This window comes from Guillardia theta, assembly GCF_000315625.1.
Source record: "Guillardia theta CCMP2712 unplaced genomic scaffold GUITHscaffold_10, whole genome shotgun sequence".
In the NCBI taxonomy this organism is placed as follows: domain Eukaryota; class Cryptophyceae; order Pyrenomonadales; family Geminigeraceae; genus Guillardia; species Guillardia theta.
The window spans coordinates 930,264-951,128 of record NW_005434664.1 but is presented as its reverse complement, the minus strand read 5'-3'; the positions used below and the strand labels follow the sequence as shown (position 1 = coordinate 951,128).

Sequence of the window (20,865 nt, the reverse complement as noted above, 5' to 3'; positions counted from 1 at the left end):
TGCTCTTCCTCGCTCGCCCCCACCTTGCGCAGTCTTCTGTCTTCCTGATGCTCCTCCTTCAGCCTCTCCTGCTTCAGCCTCCAACCAGATCGGAAGAGGAGACGTCCTCGTAGCTGCCGACGGCCTCGTCCTCACCGACATCAATGTAGAGCGCATGCTCCAGGGCCCTGCTGGCAAGACTGTCGACCTGACCCTGAGGAAGAGATCTGTGAGCCTCCTGCTCCCCTTCAAGCGCTTTCTCGCCCCTCCTGCACCTCTTCCTGCTCTTCCTCCTCCTCCCCCTGCTGCTGCTGCTGCTCTTGCCCCCACTTCGCCTCGCCTCCCTTCCTCTACCTTCTGCTGAACGACTGAGCAGGGGAGGTTGGTCACGGTGACTCTAGAGCGAGTGAGATTGGGGGAGAGGAGAAACGAGAGAAGCTTTTTCTCTCCTCACTCCGATGCTGGCGGCCATGGACAGGGAAACACAAGAAAGATAACCGCCCCAACAGAAGCAGGAGGAGGAGGAGGTGGTGGTGGTGGTGGTGGTGGAGTAGGTGGTGGTGGAGCAGCAGCAGCAGCAGTTGGTCCTGGGTCTTTGGTGCATCGTATACTGAACAGGAAGCTTCTTGCTACCAATATAGCATGAAGCGACCTGCCAAATCACCTGCGCGTGCCCTCCCTTCACTTAGGGCCAAAGACGAGGATCCGATCGTTTCCTCCCCCGTCCAGTCGCACACCAACACGTTCCCTCCCCCATCCACCGAGACCCCGACCGGCCTGACCGGCCTGACCGGCGCCTCCTCCCCGATGCTCGTGACATACCCGCCCGCAGAGTCCAGCACCTGCACCCTCTTCTTGTACCAGTCGGTGACCAACACCTTCCCTCCTTCGCCGACGGCCACTCCCACAGGACGCTCGAGCTCGCCAGGCCCGGTTCCCTCCCTCCCCAATACGCGCAGGAAGCTCCCGCTAGGCGAGAAGAGCTGCAGCCGGTGATTTCCGTTGTCCGCCACCACGATGTTCCCTGCTCCATCCACTGCAACCCCGTGAGGAAATTTGAGCTCTCCCTCCTTCCCTCCCCACCGCCCGAACGCTCGCAGCTGCTGCCCGTCCTTGGAGAAGACCTGTACCCTGTGGTTGTTGGTATCCGACACGATGATGTTTCCCTCCCCGTCCACCGCGATCCCCCGCGGACCGTTGAGCTCTCCTGCTCCATCACCCTTCCTCCCAATCACCTGCTCCAGCTTCCCGCTCTTGCTGTAGACAAGGACGGCATGCCGCTGGGCGTCGACCACGACAACTCCCCCCCCCTTCATCATGCTGAGCCCCCACGCGCACTTCACTTCAGGCACAGGCACATCCCTCATTATCGATCCATCCTCATGTACAGTCAGCATGCGCTTCTCCTTGCTGTTCACTGTGACCACGTTCCCTTCCCAGTCCACACACACGCAAGCAGGACGGCTGAGGTGACCGCTGCCGAGGATGAGGCAGAGGTCCTCCTCCAGCATGCGATGGATGATGCCAGGCTTCGCTGCTCGTTCTCGCCGCAGGATACGATGAGCACTCCAGACAATCTGGAACAAGGCTATGATCGCAATGCTCCTGGGCAACTCGACGTGCCGCATGGCAGAAGCGACACCTGCGACACCTGAAGGAGGAAGGGGTCAGCTTGTCATGGAGCAGCACGAGCAGCAGGAGGTCACATGCTTGCAGACTGGAGGTAATGCCCGACATGCCAAAGATCGAGCTTCTCCTGCTGGCAACGGCATTGAGATGTGCCTGTGCGGGAAATCACGCACTGACAAAGCAGCACAGGAACTGATGCCTCTCTCTTTCCCCCCTGCACTCTCAGCTCCGAGCTCACATCAGCAGCTTTCGCTACAGCACTGCAAAAGGGCATGAGCGATGAAGCTAACCTTCTCCAACAAGCCTCCACCTGTTGCCCAGCAGGTGTGAATCAACCAAACAGACCGCCAGGGCTACGAGCAGCAACAAGGCGACGCGCATGGTGCTCATTTCAAAAGGCACGAGGAGATGAGTTCCAAACGGCAGATGATCAAAGTCTTGCCACTCCTTGCTTCATGCACCTGATCCATGCTGTCTATCAGCGGAGCCTCACATGTAATCTGCAATGTCCATGATTGCTACGGAACCGTCCACGGCGAAAAACATCCTTGCGGCATTAAGAAACAACGATCATTATCCTGAACTCTCTCAAAAGCAGCTCCACCTCTCCACACTCATCAAGTGTGAGCTGAATTTTAAGAGCAAGCAGTTCACATCAACATCGAGATCAATCCATGTGAAAATTCCGTGGTGAAGGTCTCGAGAGGCATCATTCATCAAGTGATTCTAAGTCACCCAGAGGGGAGCAGGCAAGGAATCCATGCGGGTGAGTGGCAGGGCATGAAGGATATGAGATTGACATGGAAGAATTAAGTGAGGAAAACAACTAGGCACTGTGGGTTGGAATGTGCGGAGTGACTCATCAAACACATTGCAGGAAAGGATCGCGTTGAAGTATTTTCAGGAGTACACCACATCAAACGCATGGGATCGAAACATCTTCTAGGGAGAGGATCGAAGCATCTTCTAGGGAGAGGATCGAAGCATCTTCTAGGGAGAGGATCGAAGCATCTTCTAGGGAGACATTTCATGTCGCTCTGTGCGTGCCCGGTTTGCTGTAGCCGCGGGTGAGCATTTTGCATGGTGCGATTTGAACTACTCAGGCACTGTCACTGAGTCTCACAGAACGGCCCGCCGGGCCCCGGCCGGCCGCGGGCCCGGGCGGGGTCGGCGGGCCCACGGTAGTACTGCCGGTCCGCGGCAGGTTTCGAGTCGAGATCGGTATCTTCGCTGGAAAAAGATTGTATTTCTTCAAATGGAGTGTTTTCGTGTCAGATGTGTCCGTCACTATATTTTAAACGGGCCACCCCACCCCTCTTCATTGACTGTTGATCAATCCGACCCGGTTGAAACCATGAACGTTTTAATTACAATTGTATAAGTTTGAAATTTTGTTGAAATAAACTTGAAGTTACAAAACTACACGTCCGGTCAGTGTCTACGCCTCGAGTCTCATCAATATGCCCCAGTACCCCACCACCATGATTCCCAGTGTGCAATCAGAATTCACCCCTCCTTTCCGCCTTGGGGCGTAACGATAACGAGGGTGAGTCAAAAGGGTGGGATGTGATAGGGGAGGGTGGGGTGGGAGAATGGAGAGTTGTGGTAGGGTGGGAAGACGGGGGAGGCAAAGTGATACCCGTGCATGACCTACTACCCCCATTCTGAGGGCTACAGGCAACTGAAGAATAGGGGTACGACAGATAGAATTATCTGTTCTCGGAAGGGTTGACGCTGTAGAGGGTGACATCTGTAGGGGTAGGGTACTCCATTGTAGAATAGGTTCCTGTTAACAGGAACGGGAGGGGTGCTGACAAACATCGGATCTGTACACGGGTAGTAGAGTCAGGTTTTGGGTGGAGTTTAAAGGGGTAGGTTTGAGAAAAATCCCAAAAGGAGGAGTTGGGGGGTAGGGTAGGAACTAATAGGTGAGGGGGTTGTTTATATATATACCTTGCAGGCAAGGAGGGACGCAAGAGCGACGACATGCTGTCTAGCAGGCATGCTGTGGCTATGGCCACACGGCGGACTAGGATGTACATCCCCGCCAGCAAGAGGTTCATCGGCAACGATTCCATCAAGAGCATCGATGAGAAGATCCAGCGCATCCAGGAAGCGCAGGCGATGTTCGCCACTTACGACCAGAAGACGGTCGATCACATCTTTCGTCAAGTTGCCCATGCGGCCAACAAGCAGCGCGTTCCCCTTGCCAAGCTGGCCGTGGAGGAGACAAGGATGGGCTTGATGGAGGACAAGGTCATCAAGAACGGCGTGGTGATTGAGACCTCCGTGTCGGCTTATGCTGACATGAAGACCTGCGGCATCATCGATCGTGACATCGAGCGAGGATTGATCAAGATCGCCACGCCTGTAGGACCGTTGGCATGCATCACTCCCTGCACCAACCCTACCAGCACTGTCATCATCAAGTCTCTCTTTGCTTTGAAAACTCGTAATGCTGCCATCTTCCTTCCTCATCCCCGCGCCTCCGCCTGCTCACACGAGGCCATGCGCATCTGCAGAGATGCGGCCGTTGCAGCAGGAGCTCCTCCTAACGTGCTGGACTGCGTCGAGCATCCCACGCTGGAGCTGAATAGGCATGTCATGGATCACCCTGGCATCAAGCTGATTGTCGCAACTGGCGGTCCCGGCATGGTGAAGGCAAGCTACAGCACTGGCAAGCCGGCTCTGGGCGTTGGTGCAGGCAACGCGTCGGTGCTTGTGGATGACACTGCGGACCTGAAGATGGCAGCCTCGAGCATTGTCATGGGCAAGACTTTCGACAACGGTGTGATCTGTGCCAGTGAGCAGAGCACGGTTGTGATTGAGAGCATCTTTGAGGAGTTCAAGAGCCTGCTTCAGAAGCGCGGCGTTCACTTCGTGTACGGAGAGGAGAGGAAGAAGCTGGGAGAGTTTTTGATCAAGAACGGAGCAATCAACCCAGACATTGTCGGTCAGTCAGCACAAACGATTGCACAGAAGTGTGGTATCAAGATTCCATCGGATGCAGTGGTGATTGCGACGGAAGCTTCGGAGGTCGGTCCTCATGAGCCCTTCAGCTTTGAGAAGCTTAGCCCTGTGATGACTCTGTATCGCGCGCCGACCTTCAACGAGGCCAAAGACCTTTGCGCATCCATCGTCCACTTTGGTGGAGAGGGACACACTGCTGTGATCCATTCCAACGACGAGAACAGGATTGCGGCGTTTGCTGCAGCGATGCCTGCACATCACTTGTTTGCCAACGTGCCATCGAGCATTGCTGCGGTGGGGACGGCGTTCAACTTCAACGTCCCACCCAGTCTGACGCTGGGAGTGGGCACTACTGGAGGATCTTCGATTGCTACCAACATGACGCCGGCATCGTTGATCAACGTCAAGGTGACAGGTTGAGTGTGACCATGATTGTTTCTTACGTGTGTTGTTTGCAGCTGATGGCGTCTCGTCAAGAGCACATGGAGTGGATGAAGACTCCTCCCAATCTCTACTTCAATCGCAACTGTACCCGTGAGGCCATCGCAGATCTTGCTAAGCCGTACCCCGGTGGGAAGAGGGACACGCGCGCCATGATTGTGACGGACAGAGCGATGGTGGAGTTTGGGTACTGCGCGAAGGTGCAGCAGATGCTTGAGCAGATTGGCTTCAAGGTTGCGGTATTTGACGATGTCACTCCGGATCCCACGATCGAGTGCGTGCGAGCAGGCGCAGCGGCGTGCGAGCAGTTCAAGCCTGAGGTGTTGATTGGACTTGGAGGCGGGTCGCCGATGGATGCCGCCAAGGGTATCCGAGTGTTTTACGAGCACCCCGAGGCGAAGCTGGAGGATGTGGGTGCGAGGTTCATTGAGCTGCGCAAGCGAACCTGCCCCTTCCCCGACACGGGATCCAAGGTGCACAAGCTTGTTTGCATCCCGACTACCAGCGGTACTGGGAGTGAGGTCACGCCCTTTGCTGTCATCACTGAGGGAACCCACAAGTACCCTCTCTTCAGCTACCGTATGACTCCCGACGTGGCCATTGTGGACAGCGCCTTCTGCGACAACCTGCCCAAGTCTTTGGTGGCGAATGCTGGAGTGGATGCTCTTGTCCATGCCATCGAGGCGTATGTCAGCGTTGCGAGCAACGACTTCACCAAGGCGCATGCTACTCGTGCGGTGAAGCTTCTCTTTGAGTACCTGCCGGAGTCGTACAAGAATGGAACCATCCGTGCCAGGGAGATGGTGCACCATGCCTCTACCATCGCCGGGATCGCGTTTGCCAACAGCTTCTTGGGGATCACTCACAGCTTGTCTCATCAGATCGGTGGCGCCTTCCACACCCCCCACGGTGAGCACGAGCGGCGGGTGTGTGAGAGGGTGAAGCGGGACTGATGATGTTACGCAGGTATGACCAACGCCATCCTGATGGAGCACGTGATCGACTACAATGCTGTGGATGCACCGACCCGCATGGGAGTGTATCCCCAGTACACTCACCCGTTGGCGAAGCAGAGATACGCTGAGCTGGCGAGGGCCATCGGATGCACTGGGAACTCGGACTACGAGCTTGTGCAGAAGTTCAAGCAGAGGATCTCTGAGTTGAAGAAGTCTCTTGACATCCCAGCCACCTTTGCTGAGGCAGGAATCAACAAGGACGCCTACTACAAGGTGATCGACAGCCTTGCTGAGCACGCCTTCGACGACCAGTGCACTCCGGCAAACCCCCGCTTCCCCTTGGTGCCTGAGCTGCGTCACATCCTGGAGTGCGCATATGACGGGCAGCCGGTAAGCTTTTGATGATGAATGGGGAGGATTGCAAGTAACGATGTTGGGTGACAGCTGTCGTCTCGCATGTACCTTGAGCCAAAGGAGGCAGATGCGGCCAAGACCAAGGCTTAAAAGAGGGATCGGCCAAAGGCTGGTCGGATGTAGATTATTGTGGGTGGTGATTAGGGTCAACGGCTAATCGTTATGTTCGACGGTTCTTTGCTCGATCACTACATGAAGACTTTGGATTCAAAGTTGAATACACGAAAGTTCAATTATGCAAACTTGAAATTGCGTCTAGTTTTAATTGCGGTCACGGGCGGAGCTTAGTCATCACAGTGAGTCATGACTATGATATGGCACTGCGGCATGCAATCGTGGCCACTGAGAGTGAACATCATGCTATGATGATGACAGTGGCCGCGCCCCTCGGGAGTCAGGCTGATCAGATCATCCCGATTGCCGGAATCTGCGCCGCGGCGGCCCGGCCAGTGGCCTCCGCGAGCCTGAGTTCAGTGCAGTGCCGCGGCATGCCGCATGCCTGGCACTGCCCCCGGCTGAGTGACCGCCCCCCGGCGACCCCCCGGTCGGCGTTACTAAGGGCACGACGGACCCAAGTACCGTTCCGAAGGGAACAACGTGCGCCCGGTTTAGCCGGGTTGAACATTACTTTGAGTAAAGTGTACGGCCCACGGTGGAGGTCCGCCCGGCTAACTTCGGATCATCATCGCCGCCAGACCCGGCGGGGCTCGGACTCAGGCTGAGCAGCGGCCAGGCGCCGCCAGGCGTCACGGCGTGACGCCGCCAGGCTGTGTCGGGCCCCGGGGCCCGACTCAGGTCACGGTGACACTCGGATCATCCGATTTTTAACTTCAATACTAGTGACTCTCAGGCCTGATAGAACAGTAGCAGTCAGAGTGGATAGGGTACGGTACTAGCAGCAGGTAGACTAAAAGTACTGGTACTTGCAAGCCTTGAAGCTGACCTGTACGACCCGGGGCACGGTTATGCACGTCACTGCTGACATGGATTTGCTGACATCCTCTTGTAGTCAGTACCCCTTCCCTCTACCGAAAAGTACCCCGTCTTGCAGCGGAAAGAATTTCCAGATGATCCTAGGTGGGGTACCCTGCCATGGAGGGTGATCCATTGACCCCTCTAAATTACCATGAGCGACCTACGTCCCGGTACCTCTACTGCCAGCCTACACGTGTGGGTGATACCCGGTGCTTCTGTACCCCACCCCCTCTGATGACTGTTTGGAACTTGCCTTGTGAAGGTTACCCTACCCTTTCGGACGAATGATAAGACACTTGAGAATCTTCTGAAAAAAGCAATATCTTTGATCAATTTTCAATTTTTGAGATAAAAACTTTGAAATTATGTTTACCTATACCTCGGTCAAAAGAATTTACCTACCCACCCCACAGGAGCTTTTTGTCGCTTTGCAGGCCTCCTACCCCTACCCCACCGCGTCTACGCCTCGAGACTCATCGTAAATTTTCCAGTACCCCTTGTTCAATAGTGCGTTGGGGAATCCACCCCACCTTTCCCCTTGGGGCGTAAAGAGCGGAGGGGTACTAAGAACTGTGACTTGGGGGGGTGTGCTGTAGGCATGGGGAATGTGTGCAGGGTGACGTGGTGAAAGGCGATACCTACAGGGGTAGGGTACTCCGATATTGGATACCTATCAGAAGGGGGTGCGGAAAGCTGCCGGGGGAACTAAAAGATGTAGGGGTGGTAGCAGGAAGAGGTATCGAAGGGGGAGACAAGACGTGGGTACAACGGGGGTGGGGATAGGAATCCGAAGAATACGGAAGGGGTAGGGTAGGAACGTTGATGACAGGGGTTACCTGTATTTATTCTTGAATCCAAGGAGAGACGCAAGAGCGACGACATGCTGTCTAGCAGGCATGCTGTGGCTATGGCCACACGGCGGACTAGGATGTACATCCCCGCCAGCAAGAGGTTCATCGGCAACGATTCCATCAAGAGCATCGATGAGAAGATCCAGCGCATCCAGGAAGCGCAGGCGATGTTCGCCACTTACGACCAGAAGACGGTCGATCACATCTTTCGTCAAGTTGCCCATGCGGCCAACAAGCAGCGCGTTCCCCTTGCCAAGCTGGCCGTGGAGGAGACAAGGATGGGCTTGATGGAGGACAAGGTCATCAAGAACGGCGTGGTGATTGAGACCTCCGTGTCGGCTTATGCTGACATGAAGACCTGCGGCATCATCGATCGTGACACCGAGCGAGGATTGATCAAGATCGCCACGCCTGTAGGACCGTTGGCATGCATCACTCCCTGCACCAACCCTACCAGCACTGTCATCATCAAGTCTCTCTTTGCTTTGAAAACTCGTAATGCTGCCATCTTCCTTCCTCATCCCCGCGCCTCCGCCTGCTCACACGAGGCCATGCGCATCTGCAGAGATGCGGCCGTTGCAGCAGGAGCTCCTCCTAACGTGCTGGACTGCGTCGAGCATCCCACGCTGGAGCTGAATAGGCATGTCATGGATCACCCTGGCATCAAGCTGATTGTCGCAACTGGCGGTCCCGGCATGGTGAAGGCAAGCTACAGCACTGGCAAGCCGGCTCTGGGCGTTGGTGCAGGCAACGCGTCGGTGCTTGTGGATGACACTGCGGACCTGAAGATGGCAGCCTCGAGCATTGTCATGGGCAAGACTTTCGACAACGGTGTGATCTGTGCCAGTGAGCAGAGCACGGTTGTGATTGAGAGCATCTTTGAGGAGTTCAAGAGCCTGCTTCAGAAGCGCGGCGTTCACTTCGTGTACGGAGAGGAGAGGAAGAAGCTGGGAGAGTTTTTGATCAAGAACGGAGCAATCAACCCAGACATTGTCGGTCAGTCAGCACAAACGATTGCACAGAAGTGTGGTATCAGGATCCCGCCCGATGCAGTGGTGATTGCGACGGAAGCTTCGGAGGTCGGTCCTCATGAGCCCTTCAGCTTTGAGAAGCTTAGCCCTGTGATGACTCTGTATCGCGCGCCGACCTTCAACGAGGCCAAAGACCTTTGCGCATCCATCGTCCACTTTGGTGGAGAGGGACACACTGCTGTGATCCATTCCAACGACGAGAACAGGATTGCGGCGTTTGCTGCAGCGATGCCTGCACATCACTTGTTTGCCAACGTGCCATCGAGCATTGCTGCGGTGGGGACGGCGTTCAACTTCAACGTCCCACCCAGTCTGACGCTGGGAGTGGGCACTACTGGAGGATCTTCGATTGCTACCAACATGACGCCGGCATCGTTGATCAACGTCAAGGTGACAGGTTGAGTGTGACCTTGATTGTTTCTCACGTGCCTTGTTTGCAGCTGATGGCATCTCGTCAAGAGCACATGGAGTGGATGAAGACTCCTCCCAATCTCTACTTCAATCGCAACTGTACCCGTGAGGCCATCGCAGATCTTGCTAAGCCGTACCCCGGTGGGAAGAGGGACACGCGCGCCATGATTGTGACGGACAGAGCGATGGTGGAGTTTGGGTACTGCGCGAAGGTGCAGCAGATGCTTGAGCAGATTGGCTTCAAGGTTGCGGTATTTGACGAGGTCACCCCGGATCCCACGATCGAGTGCGTGCGAGCAGGCGCAGCGGCGTGCGAGCAGTTCAAGCCTGAGGTGTTGATTGGACTTGGAGGCGGGTCGCCGATGGATGCCGCCAAGGGTATCCGAGTGTTTTACGAGCACCCCGAGGCGAAGCTGGAGGATGTGGGTGCGAGGTTCATTGAGCTGCGCAAGCGAACCTGCCCCTTCCCCGACACGGGATCCAAGGTGCACAAGCTTGTTTGCATCCCGACCACCAGCGGTACTGGGAGTGAGGTCACGCCCTTTGCTGTCATCACTGAGGGAACCCACAAGTACCCTCTCTTCAGCTACCGTATGACTCCCGACGTGGCCATTGTGGACAGCGCCTTCTGCGACAACCTGCCCAAGTCTTTGGTGGCGAATGCTGGAGTGGATGCTCTTGTCCATGCCATCGAGGCGTATGTCAGCGTTGCGAGCAACGACTTCACCAAGGCGCATGCTACTCGTGCGGTGAAGCTTCTCTTCGAGTACCTGCCGGAGTCGTACAAGAATGGAACCATCCGTGCCAGGGAGATGGTGCACCATGCCTCTACCATCGCCGGGATCGCGTTTGCCAACAGCTTCTTGGGGATCACTCACAGCTTGTCTCATCAGATCGGTGGCGCCTTCCACACCCCCCACGGTGAGCACGAGCGGCGGGTGTGTGAGAGGGTGAAGCGGGACTAATGATGTTACGCAGGTATGACCAACGCCATCCTGATGGAGCACGTGATCGACTACAATGCTGTGGATGCACCGACCCGCATGGGAGTGTATCCCCAGTACACTCACCCGTTGGCGAAGCAGAGATACGCTGAGCTGGCGAGGGCCATCGGATGCACTGGGAACTCGGACTACGAGCTTGTGCAGAAGTTCAAGCAGAGGATCTCTGAGTTGAAGAAGTCTCTTGACATCCCAGCCACCTTTGCTGAGGCAGGAATCAACAAGGACGCCTACTACAAGGTGATCGACAGCCTTGCTGAGCACGCCTTCGACGACCAGTGCACTCCGGCAAACCCCCGCTTCCCCTTGGTGCCTGAGCTGCGTCACATCCTGGAGTGCGCATATGACGGGCAGCCGGTAAGCTTTTGATGATGTATGAGGAGGATTGCAAGTAACGATGTTGGGTGACAGCTGTCGTCTCGCATGTACCTTGAGCCAAAGGAGGCAGATGCGGCCAAGGCTAAGGCTTAAGAAGATTTGAGGGATGTAGATTATTGTGGGTGGTGATTAGGGTCATGCCTGAATTCAGTACGCTAGTTTGTTGGCTCAGCTCGATCACTAAAAGAGGACTCAGAAGTAAACCGGAAAACCTAAGATTGTGCGTTGAACTTTGATGCTTGATGGAAAATGGGGTCTTGGTGTTTGAATCAGACTTCGATGCTGAGAGTCCCAGCAGCATCTGCTTGATTGCTTTCCTCAAGACTCTGATGAGGGTTGGAGACGAATTCTTGCGACAGTGCAGTTTCCCACCTCCAACAGGTCCGGCTTTCATGTGCTTGTAGCCTCCCGTTCGAATCAGCTGCTTGAAAGCTTTTCATCACCTTCAGACCTTGTTTCGGTAGGACGAAACAAGGGCGACATCGTCAAGTACTGATCTTTTGGCAGGAGTTCGTTACCCAGGCTGTATAGTTTCTTGCCTTCTGGCGAGCAGACTGGCCTACTCATGAGCTCTCCATGAATAGTTGACATTTCCTGGTTACTCTTGATTTTCACATCATCTTTCACCTGCATCCTCTACTTGCCCTTCTTTGGTTGCCACGTCCTCTGCTCGTCTACCTGGCCGGATTAGATCAGCGGCGGAGCGCACGAGGTTCGAAATGATCCTTTGATCAAGATGTACGAAAGAAGGAGGGGGGAAGGGATGATTGGGATCTGATCAGGTGCGGACGAAGTGAAAGGAAATCGAGCATATGAATATGAGTGAGCGAGAGAAGAGGTGGAAAGCGGGGAGACGGAAGATGAAAAAGAGGCTCTTTTATTCCATTGGCACTGCTGCAAGGCAAAACGTGATGTAATGCAAAGAAATATCTGAGCGGTGAGCATGAAAAATTCAAGACACCTTCCCGGAATGTGCAGCAAAAGAAAATTTTACCTACAGTCTTGAGCATTCTGCCTGGAACGGTTCTAGAGAGTACTTCCTTTACACGCATTCCGTTGACCATCCTCCCCATCGGAACATCCTCCAGTCATTGCTGTCCCGAAAATCAAAATCTCTGACCCTCCAGTCCCTCAGCAAACTTTGTCAACTCTTGCCTCCCTGGGGTCAACACACCAATCGCTCACATCGTCCGGTGCCTCAGCAAGCTCGTCCCAGCACTCCACCGCCTCTCTGACATAATCTCCCTCGTTGTGCTCGTCCTTGTCCTTGTCCTCCTCCTCCTCTCCCATGAGTTCCCCATACACACGTCTCATCGAGATCCATGTTGCAGAATCTTGGCTGCTCTCTCCCAACATCGCGCCATTGCAGTCGTATCCATCCGAGGGAGCATGGAACGTCTCTATACTGGACGAATTTTTCATATTCTTTTGCTTTCTCTCGATCTCTAAAGCATCTTTCTTCATATTCCCCTCAAGCGACCTCAGCGCTTTCTCCCCATTCTTAGACATTTCTGCCTCTCTGGCCTCGACCCTCATCTCCAAACCACTCGTGTACCTCGCCCACGACTTTTTGTCCCAGATGTCTCGCACGGTCTTGGAACTCACGCCATAGCATCTCGCGACCACCTCGCTCTCTACAAACTTACTGTTAGCATCTGAAGACCTTTCCTTGAAGATGCGGATAGCGACTGCAGAGGTGAGCTTTCTGCTGCGAGATGTGTCTCGGCTCTTTCCAATCCCAGCATGGAGCAGGGGAATCAAGCTACCACCATTGCTGTGCATGGATTTGCTCTTTGAACTGTTAGGAGATTGAGATTGAGGAGCCGCCCAGGAGCTCCATAGACTGTGATGGAATGCTGAACCAGTCTGCATGGCAGGCGCGAAGTCAACTGGTGATGGAAACAATCACTCGATTGTGTTGAGGGAGGTACGCAGACAGAGAACAAGCGGACAGCAGGATTGAGAAGGATGGCAAGGAAGCTGTGGGGTAGCAAAAGGGACCAAAGGAGGGAGGCCAGTTTACGACCCACCTTGAGGCAGAGTGACAAATCTTTATAACCAGGGGGTAAAAGACGTTTCATGTCTCCTATACTTGTATAGCAAAGCCACTGGGGCAAGCTTGATACAATTAGAGGTTTTTAAAACATATTTTGTTTTAAAACACTTCTTGAGAACCTTGGTCCCAGTCAAAACTTGCCTTTTAGAAGGGGCCAAAAATAAATGCGCCCCAGGTCGGCTCAGTGACTCGCCCTCCGGAGGTGAGAGCCCGGCTAGCCCCGGGTCCGATGCCTGGCTCGATGCGACCAATGCCGCATCTCCTCCACAGTTCCAGCCGCGTCCTCCTGACCCCCCGGCTCCCAGCCCCAACCCCGCTCCTGGTCCTCTTCTATCTCCTTCTTTGCTCAGCTTCGACGTGTCTCTCCTCCCTGTCATCATCGTCACATGCCAGCATGCCATCGGCGACCATGCTGCCTCTGTTTGTCAGCAACCCTTCCTCCATCCATCTGCAACCCCGCCGGGACCAAGGGAATTCGCATGTAGACAGCCGAGCACTGTGAGCAACAGCTGGCAAGAAACACTTCGCTCTCTTGACCTTTCAGCAGGCGCAGGAGGTGCCAAGGCATTCATGTTCCATACGCTATGGCTTCGGAGAAACGAAATTTCGGACCAGTCGTCACTTCGCTGCAGAACGCAGTTGCAAAACGATTGGTGAAGGTCAGAGAGCAGAGCAAGTATCGGAAGACCAGCGGCAGCGCCGTCGTGACAGGCATGAATCCCATCCTCGAGATCTGCGGTCCTCGATCACAAGCGCGCTCGGAGATCAAGGAAAGATGAACTTTCTGTCTCTATGTCACGGTTGACGACGAATGCAGCTGCTTGTTCTTGTGGAAGAGGACCAGGATCTCTGGCATCAGGACCTGATAGACAGACTCTCCTTGCCACCAACAACTGATGTCATCGTTGTCTCTCCTGACGTGTTCCGAAAGGTGAGACTTACTCGGGGAAACCTGACAATAGCTCCGTTACCTTGTCACAGATCTCAGGGTTGGAGACGACAGAGGGAAGGCAGGTCCTGGCAGAGATAGGACTACCTGAGCAGGTCACTTTCAATTCTCCGTATGACCAGTAGCATCCTCTCTCTCCCTCTTCTACGACAGCAAACTTGTGTTGAGTGGGCCTCCTTGACGCTCCAGTGTTGTCCTGGCTTGAGGAAATGGCTCGATTTACCTCACTGCATGCTCCTCCTCCAGTGCGATCTCCGTACGTCCAAGCGCATCATCGTCCTCGATCGCATTCAAGATCCAGGAAACCTCGGAACGCTTCTGCGGACGGCAGCAGGACTGGGGTGGGATGCTGCTCTCCTGCTAGATGGCTGCAGCGATCCCTTCAATGAGAAGGTGAGCAGGAGGATGTGGAGGGCCTGTGATCCCGCACTGCAGGCCATCCGGGCAGCCAGAGGAGCTCAGTGGAGGCTGGGCGTGTGCTACGGCGACACCGCGCTACTCAAGGAAGAAGCCGCAGCAGCAGGCAAAGGCTCCTCCCTCCTCCTCCCCCTCCTCCTCTTTTGTGCCCTCCCAGGAAGATGTTTTTGATTCCTCATGGTAAACAACAGAAGGAGCCAAAGTGCTGGTTGCCGACATGAACGGGAGAGCGCCGGAGGACTTTGTGCGCGGTAGTACTCCCCTCCTGCTGAAGGAGCTATTGTGATTCTGAAACAGCCGACCGCCTCTTCCTCGTCCTCAGCAACGAAGGCTCTGGAGTCTCACCAGAGGTAAGAGAGGGAAGCAAGTGTCCTTGTCCCGCTCACGGGCTGCATGTGGAGGTTGAGGAGGAGGTCAAGAGAAGTGCGGGATGGGAGAAGACAGGGGTGGAGCTCAGCGGGGATATGGAGAGTCTCAACGTTGCAATCGCTGGAGGAATTCTCATGTACGTCCTAAGACCCACTTCATCGTAATGGTAGGTCGACAATCAATGAAGTCCCGCGAAGAAACTTCGACCTGATTCACAATGCAGCAGCAGCAGCAGCAACAGCAGCTACGTTGACTTCGATCATTCAACCTCCCCGTCTGACATCAGCAGCACGGCTCGGTACATCGCGGCCTCCCTGCTCGGTCCTTCCTGGGCGCCAGTTCCATCGACTGTCAAGAAGATGAGAGGCAGGAGGAGAGAAGGTGTCAAGTACTGGACTCCAGCTGAAGGGCTGAGATCAAAGAGAATGACGATGATTGAGAGCCGGAAGCGACGCTCCACGAGTCCCCACACTCACTGAGTATGACAAGTGAGAAGGAGGAGAAGGAGGAGGGAAAAGAGGAGGAGGAGGATAGAGCGGAGGAGGAGGAGGAGCAGCAGCAGCAGCAGAAGCAGCAGCAGGAGCAGATAGAAGAGAAATTTTGGAGATAGATTAATCAAATCTTGGAGGGATCGAGAGGCTGCAAACCTGACTGAGGACGACATCCTTCCAGCAGCAACACAAGAACTGCGTTTCATTCAGACCACCACCAATAGCAGCATCAGCATCAGCATCAGCATCAGCGTCAGCGTCAGCAGTACCTTGCAGGCGTGAGGCACAGATCCACACTGCCGACGTCACTCGCTGAAGCATCGCTGCATCATGATTAGGAACATGATCATGATGCAAGGAGATGAGGAAGAGAGTTGTGCGATGAGGAAGTGAAGCAGGAGATCATGACTTACCTGTGGTGGCTCGCCTTTACTTGCACTTCCTCCGTAGTTTGAGGAGACTCCTGATCCTATCAAGAGAGTGAAACGATAACTTGACCTGCACTCATCAAATCTTCCTACCATTTTTCTCCTGGTGACACCTGCTTGTTCACCAGCGTTATCCTCAGTGCATGTATTGCCCTCTGATCCACGACGAGGCTGCATGAGGCGTTGGTGTAGCTCTTCCTCGCACTTCTCATGCTGTTTCGTCTCGTGGATGACAGAGCAGTTCAGCTTCGTGGTTTCTTGCACTAGAGGATCCCAACAAAACTTCAGCAATGGGTGACAAGAAGCAATGACAAGGTTAGGAACAGGATGCGGAAGCAAGCGCAGCAGAAGCGCAAAAAAAGGATACGAAAGTAGCACAGAAAGAGTTTGCTGAGTATTCAACTCACAGGCATGATGATGGGCAGTCAAACGGCGACGAGTCCTCTTGGTTGAAGCAGAGAACTTGACATTGGACTTGGGCTCTTGCAATTCAACACCGTCAGGTGACTGCAAGGGGAGAGGAGCGGTTCTCACTTGATGACTTCTGCTCTGCCTTGTGGCATTGAGACGACACGGAAGTCTGCATCAGCCCCATCCTCCGTAGCCAGTACCTGCCGCCACCAAGAGGTCACCTCCTCCGCCTCCTCCCGATCTCACTTAGAGCAGGTGAGTTGAGGACCATACGTGGGGTTGGACGAGTCGTTCTTGATCTTCACACTCGCAGGCGTCAGGCATGCACCAACTCCGTACTTGCCGAGGAAAGAATGGTTGTGACCCGCCAGACCTGACGACAGTCGGACGTGAGACTATGGCAAACCAAGGATGTTGCTGTCCACAACAACGAGGGCACAGGGCACACCCTTCGCGCCTTCCTGTGCCCTGCCCCCCGCATGCTTGTAAGAGAGCAGAGGACTTGCTCGGAGGAAGAAACACGTTGTGGTAGGACATGGATTTCTCACCAGAGCTGCAACTCGCAGGGCTGTTCCTAAGGGCGGCGTCGACCTGACACCATGGTCACGCGGGAACGGAACGCAGGTGCCATGGCGAGGAACCTGGTTTGGCATCATCGTCTTTCGTATCCTGGATGTTCTCGAGGAGTCTGGACAGAACCCGTAATGGCCCAGACAGTCTTCGTCAAGCTCGTGCTCCATGGTTGAAACTCAAGTTTCTCGACAGCGACTGAGTCCTGGCAGCATCACTCAGTGAGTAGGACATGATAGGGAAGGAGGACGGATGCACATCAGCAGGAGATGACCAAGAACTATGATGGTGTCTCTTCATGTCTACCGGCCCCTCCTGATGAACTTCTTCTTTCGGCCCTGAAGACACCAACTCCATGACCTCGTATTCTCGACAAAAAAGGAAATTGGGCAAGAACTGATTGAACCAACGTGTAAAAGATCTGAAGCCGATGTACCATGAAGTGAAACCTTGAATGTTCTACTACACATGCACCTCCCTGATCAGATCTCGGTACAGCAATCAACGTCATTCATGTTCTTGTCTTGGACCCCATAACTGTACCTGAACTTCCGCTGCCCAACCATCGGCTCCTTGCTATTCCCTCTCACTTCAGGACCTTCATATCTCCTCCTTGAACATATCTGATCCGTTACATCATCATCATCGTCATCATCATCGACATCTCTACCTCTCTAACCTCCCTCCTCATCATCTCCACGCCATGCTTTGTTGCGACAACGGGGGCCAAGGTGGGTAGGCCGGTGCTATTCAGGGGGGTAGGGGTAGCCTAGACAGCCGGTACTTGTCGTTAACATCGGGAGTAGGTGAGCGAGAGGTGAAAATTTGACTAGGAGAGTGGGGTGATTGATAGTAATTTGGGGGGTAGGGGGGTAGGGGTGGTGTTAAGTTTGTTGAATTGAGTCAGACTTCGCTATGGGGGTGGGTAATGATGGATTAGAACAGGAACCTGAAAGATGGTAGACCACGTCGATCATGGGCGGGCCCGGGCCGCGGAATCCCCGGAACCGTACACTGAGCCCGGCCCAGCCGGGACAGCCCGGGCCTGGCCAACATCTTCGCCGGTTCGTGGTCGCTTAGTGGCTCGAGGCCCGGAAAGTCAGGCTGCAGCCGGACTGAGAAGATCGTCCCATGGCACAGTGTTTGAATTACATAATATACATAGCCTGAGGTAGGCTGATTGAGAATACTAATAGCTGATTCAAGTCCTGGCTCATCCATCAAGCGTGCTCCTCGTGTGCCTATCGATACCCAACGTCAGACATTAGAAAACTTCCGACAGTGAAGAAGAGAGAGGCCTGAGAGAAGCGCCTGTCGAGCGAGGAGCGAGCAGGAGCGGGGAGGGAGGAGGGAGGAGGAGGGAGGAGGAGCGAGCAGGGAGGAGCGAGCACGAGGGAGGACGGAGGAGGAGGGAGGAGCGAGCAGGAGAACCTGCTGTGCGATGAGAGATTCCCTGTTGTCGTAATGATAGAAGGCCTGCAAACATGGTCGGCCGTTGTTTGCAACGGAAGGGGGAGAGGGAAAGGAAAGGAGATCTGGAGAGGGAATGGAGGGGAAAAGAGCAGGGGAGGGGAAGGGAGAGCAGGGGCATTAGGAGAGGAGCAGAGGAATAGAACGAGTGAGTTACCTCGATGTCAGTCAGGATGCTGACAACCTGGAGGAGAAGTGAGCGCGATGAGAGGAGCATCGAGGATGCAGACCGTATCTCCCACGTTGGAATTCACGAGATCCTCCAGAGTTATGCCGTGCGGTTGTTTGGGCTTCACCTGCAGGGAATTAGCTGGAGGGTCGTTGTGACTCAAGAGCGGCACCATGTCGAAGATCTCGTCAGTGACATCCTCGACAGACGGAGCCTGTGCACGAGTGTAAGAGGAGGGGAGAGGAAGTGGGGAGGAGGGGAGGGGAGGGGAAGAGAGGGGAAGAGACGAGGAGACGAGGAGGGGAGGGGAGAAGGGGATAGGAGAGACTGAGTCAATGAACGAATAGTGGTCAGCAAAAATGAAATGGAGAGAAAGACATTGGTAAAAGCTGTAAAGGAGAACAAAGAGGGAGGGAGCAGAAGGAGCAGAAGGTGGATTTTTCTCTGTGCGACTTCAACCGGCAGGTCGTCCTTGATAAGATGCTTGCGAACATCACGAAAGAAGTAATTGATCTCGAAGATGCCGATGGCTCCAAGTTTGCGCAGGTCGAGGATACGGAAGAAGTAGTGCAGAGCCGACTTTGACCCCTTGTCCTCCATTGCGAGCACGAAGTCCAGGAAAGCCTGAAGATGCATTTCAATCTCTCCTCCTTCGCCCCAATCCCACCCACCCCTACTCCACCCGCCCTTCCTCCTCCTCCTCCTCAGCTACCACCATCACAACCACCACCACTTCCTCATCCTCTGGCGACCTTGAAGTCGATGTAGCCATTGAAGGTTTGACTCTCCTCGAAGACTCGCTGGACGAAAGCCTGGCAGAGGTCTCGTGAAGAGCTGGAGAAGAAAAGAGGAAGGAAAGAGAATGGAGTGAGGACGAGGAGAGGGAGGAGGAAGAAGAGAGAAGAAGGGGAGAGATACAAGATTGGAGTGCAAAGGAAACTAAATGAAAGAGATGAAACGCAGAGAAGAATGAGAGGGAAGGGGAGTAGGTGGAAGCAGCGATGCCTCACCTCTGTCAGGTACGATCCCCTGTAACGGAGAAGCTCTTCCTGTGAGAGCAGGCCATTGTGGTCGAGGTCGAGCTTGGTGTACATCTCGTAGACCTCCCGGGCTGTTGCAGGAGCGAACCAGTTCCCTTGCAGCTCCTCCTCTGTCAGCTCCTGCCGGAGGATGAGGAGCTCGTCGAGGACCGGGCTCTTGATAAGCTCTCGAATGCGGACTTTGTGCCGCTGGGAGGAGTCGAAGAGGAAGAGGAAGCGGCGGGCGGCGTGACAGATGTAGAAAGCTTGGTAGCTCTTCTCTAACTTGGAAAGGATGGGAGAGTTTGAAATCTCCTCTTGGATCCAGTTCTCGAGCTCCTGCTCCGTCAAGAATCCCGACCCTGTGCTGTCATGCCATGCCAGTGAGATGCGCTTGCGCAGGAGAGCGTCTCGGCAGAGGATGTACTGCATGTTTGAGTCACACCAGGAAGAAGCAGAGGGGGAGGAGGGGAGAGGGCGAAGAGCAGCAACAAGTGCTCCAGCTGATTGAAGGACATGGGATGGAAGGGCAGGAGGGGAGGGGAGGAAGATGTAGCAGGAGGGACTGACATCGTAAAATCTTGAGACTGAGATGCACCCGAGCTTGTCTCTCGGGAGCTGCAGGAAGACGGAGGGCCTGAAGTAATACTCCACCTTGTCGTTCAGCTGCATCCTGACCTGACAGAAACCGTCGTAGTTGATGCGCACCCGCTCGGTCTTGTACTTGGCCAGCTCAGACTCTGGGGATGTTGGCGTCGAGTCCTCGGTCGTGTCTGGCCTGGAGTACTGGAGGAGGAGGTCGTAGATCAGGTTCAGCTCCTCCTGTTCTAGCAGGATATTCTCCTGGCGCTTCAGCATGCGCATCCGAGCTTCTTGCTTGATGATCTCCGAGATCTCATTGCGATTCGTGTCCTTCTTCACAAACAGGCGGGGTATGATCCTCAGAGTTCTGTCGTGCTCCTCCTCCTTGTGCCTCTGCTCTTCCAGGATGGCCCTGCACCGCCGTTCGACGTCTAGCTCCAGTTCGTCCTCGCTCTGCAGCTTCGTGGGGTTCTTCTTGATCGAGCTCAGGAGAACGTTTGCAAGCTCGGCTCTGGTCATCTTGGCCATCACGAAGGGTAACGATCCTCCTGCAGCAAGGAGAGGTAAGATGTCACTTCATGGTTCCATGTTAGTTCAGACTCGCTGCCACTGTTGTTGAGATGTGTCGTTTGTCACTTTCACACCCCCGTCCTCCACCCTGCTTGTTGACCTTCGACTCTGAAGCTCTACTCCCACACCCCATCCCATCACCCACCACACCAACACAACCTCCGAGTCTTCGCGTATCTACTTGTCCACTCCTGCTATCTTCCCTCCTCTCCTCTCCTAATCTCTCCCCTCCCCTCCTCTGATCCCCTTCCCTTCCCTCCTCTCCTCTCCTCTCCTCTCCTCTCCTCTCCTCTCCTCTCCTCTCCTCTCCTCTCCTCTCCTCTCCTCT

At 54.7% G+C, this 20,865-nt stretch overlaps 6 protein-coding genes across 6 annotated transcripts; 3 read left to right on the top strand and 3 right to left on the bottom strand.

Moving 5' to 3' along the window:
• Window positions 1-707: 707 nt before the first annotated feature.
• On the bottom strand, window positions 708-1,211 carry GUITHDRAFT_62202 (hypothetical protein; the record flags this gene model as incomplete). Its single annotated transcript, XM_005838883.1, has 1 exon — window positions 708-1,211. A coding segment is annotated over one exon (504 nt), but the record flags the coding sequence as incomplete, so codon positions are not given.
• A 2,371-nt stretch (window positions 1,212-3,582) lies between these two features.
• On the top strand, window positions 3,583-6,534 carry GUITHDRAFT_92563 (hypothetical protein). The gene is made up of 5 exons (XM_005838882.1): window positions 3,583-4,986; window positions 5,037-5,928; window positions 5,986-6,365; window positions 6,420-6,483; window positions 6,505-6,534. The coding sequence occupies exons 1-4, from the start codon at window positions 3,595-3,597 to the stop codon at window positions 6,477-6,479; spliced, it is 2,724 nt and encodes a 907-aa protein (XP_005838939.1). The 5' UTR covers window positions 3,583-3,594; the 3' UTR covers window positions 6,480-6,483; window positions 6,505-6,534.
• Window positions 6,535-8,292: 1,758 nt separating this feature from the next.
• On the top strand, window positions 8,293-11,027 carry GUITHDRAFT_65579 (hypothetical protein; the record flags this gene model as incomplete). The annotated part of the gene is made up of 3 exons (XM_005838881.1): window positions 8,293-9,636; window positions 9,687-10,578; window positions 10,636-11,027. The coding sequence occupies 3 exons, from the start codon at window positions 8,293-8,295 to the stop codon at window positions 11,025-11,027; spliced, it is 2,628 nt and encodes an 875-aa protein (XP_005838938.1).
• A 1,140-nt stretch (window positions 11,028-12,167) lies between these two features.
• On the bottom strand, window positions 12,168-12,818 carry GUITHDRAFT_102569 (hypothetical protein; the record flags this gene model as incomplete). Its single annotated transcript, XM_005838880.1, has 1 exon — window positions 12,168-12,818. The coding sequence occupies one exon, from the start codon at window positions 12,816-12,818 to the stop codon at window positions 12,168-12,170; it is 651 nt and encodes a 216-aa protein (XP_005838937.1).
• An 858-nt stretch (window positions 12,819-13,676) lies between these two features.
• On the top strand, window positions 13,677-14,629 carry GUITHDRAFT_134270 (hypothetical protein; the record flags this gene model as incomplete). Its single annotated transcript, XM_005838879.1, has 5 exons — window positions 13,677-13,751; window positions 13,910-14,023; window positions 14,074-14,136; window positions 14,288-14,434; window positions 14,477-14,629. The coding sequence occupies 5 exons, from the start codon at window positions 13,677-13,679 to the stop codon at window positions 14,627-14,629; spliced, it is 552 nt and encodes a 183-aa protein (XP_005838936.1).
• Window positions 14,630-14,924: 295 nt separating this feature from the next.
• Window positions 14,925-20,495, bottom strand: GUITHDRAFT_161479 (hypothetical protein; the record flags this gene model as incomplete). Its single annotated transcript, XM_005838878.1, has 19 exons — window positions 14,925-15,175; window positions 15,220-15,302; window positions 15,475-15,513; window positions 15,588-15,641; window positions 15,732-15,787; window positions 15,840-16,009; window positions 16,154-16,228; window positions 16,281-16,357; window positions 16,431-16,530; window positions 16,564-16,639; window positions 16,706-16,748; window positions 17,271-17,350; window positions 18,159-18,203; window positions 18,355-18,381; window positions 18,494-18,580; window positions 18,826-18,990; window positions 19,119-19,178; window positions 19,377-19,811; window positions 19,956-20,495. The coding sequence occupies 19 exons, from the start codon at window positions 20,493-20,495 to the stop codon at window positions 15,087-15,089; spliced, it is 2,301 nt and encodes a 766-aa protein (XP_005838935.1). The 3' UTR covers window positions 14,925-15,086.
• Window positions 20,496-20,865: the final 370 nt, after the last annotated feature.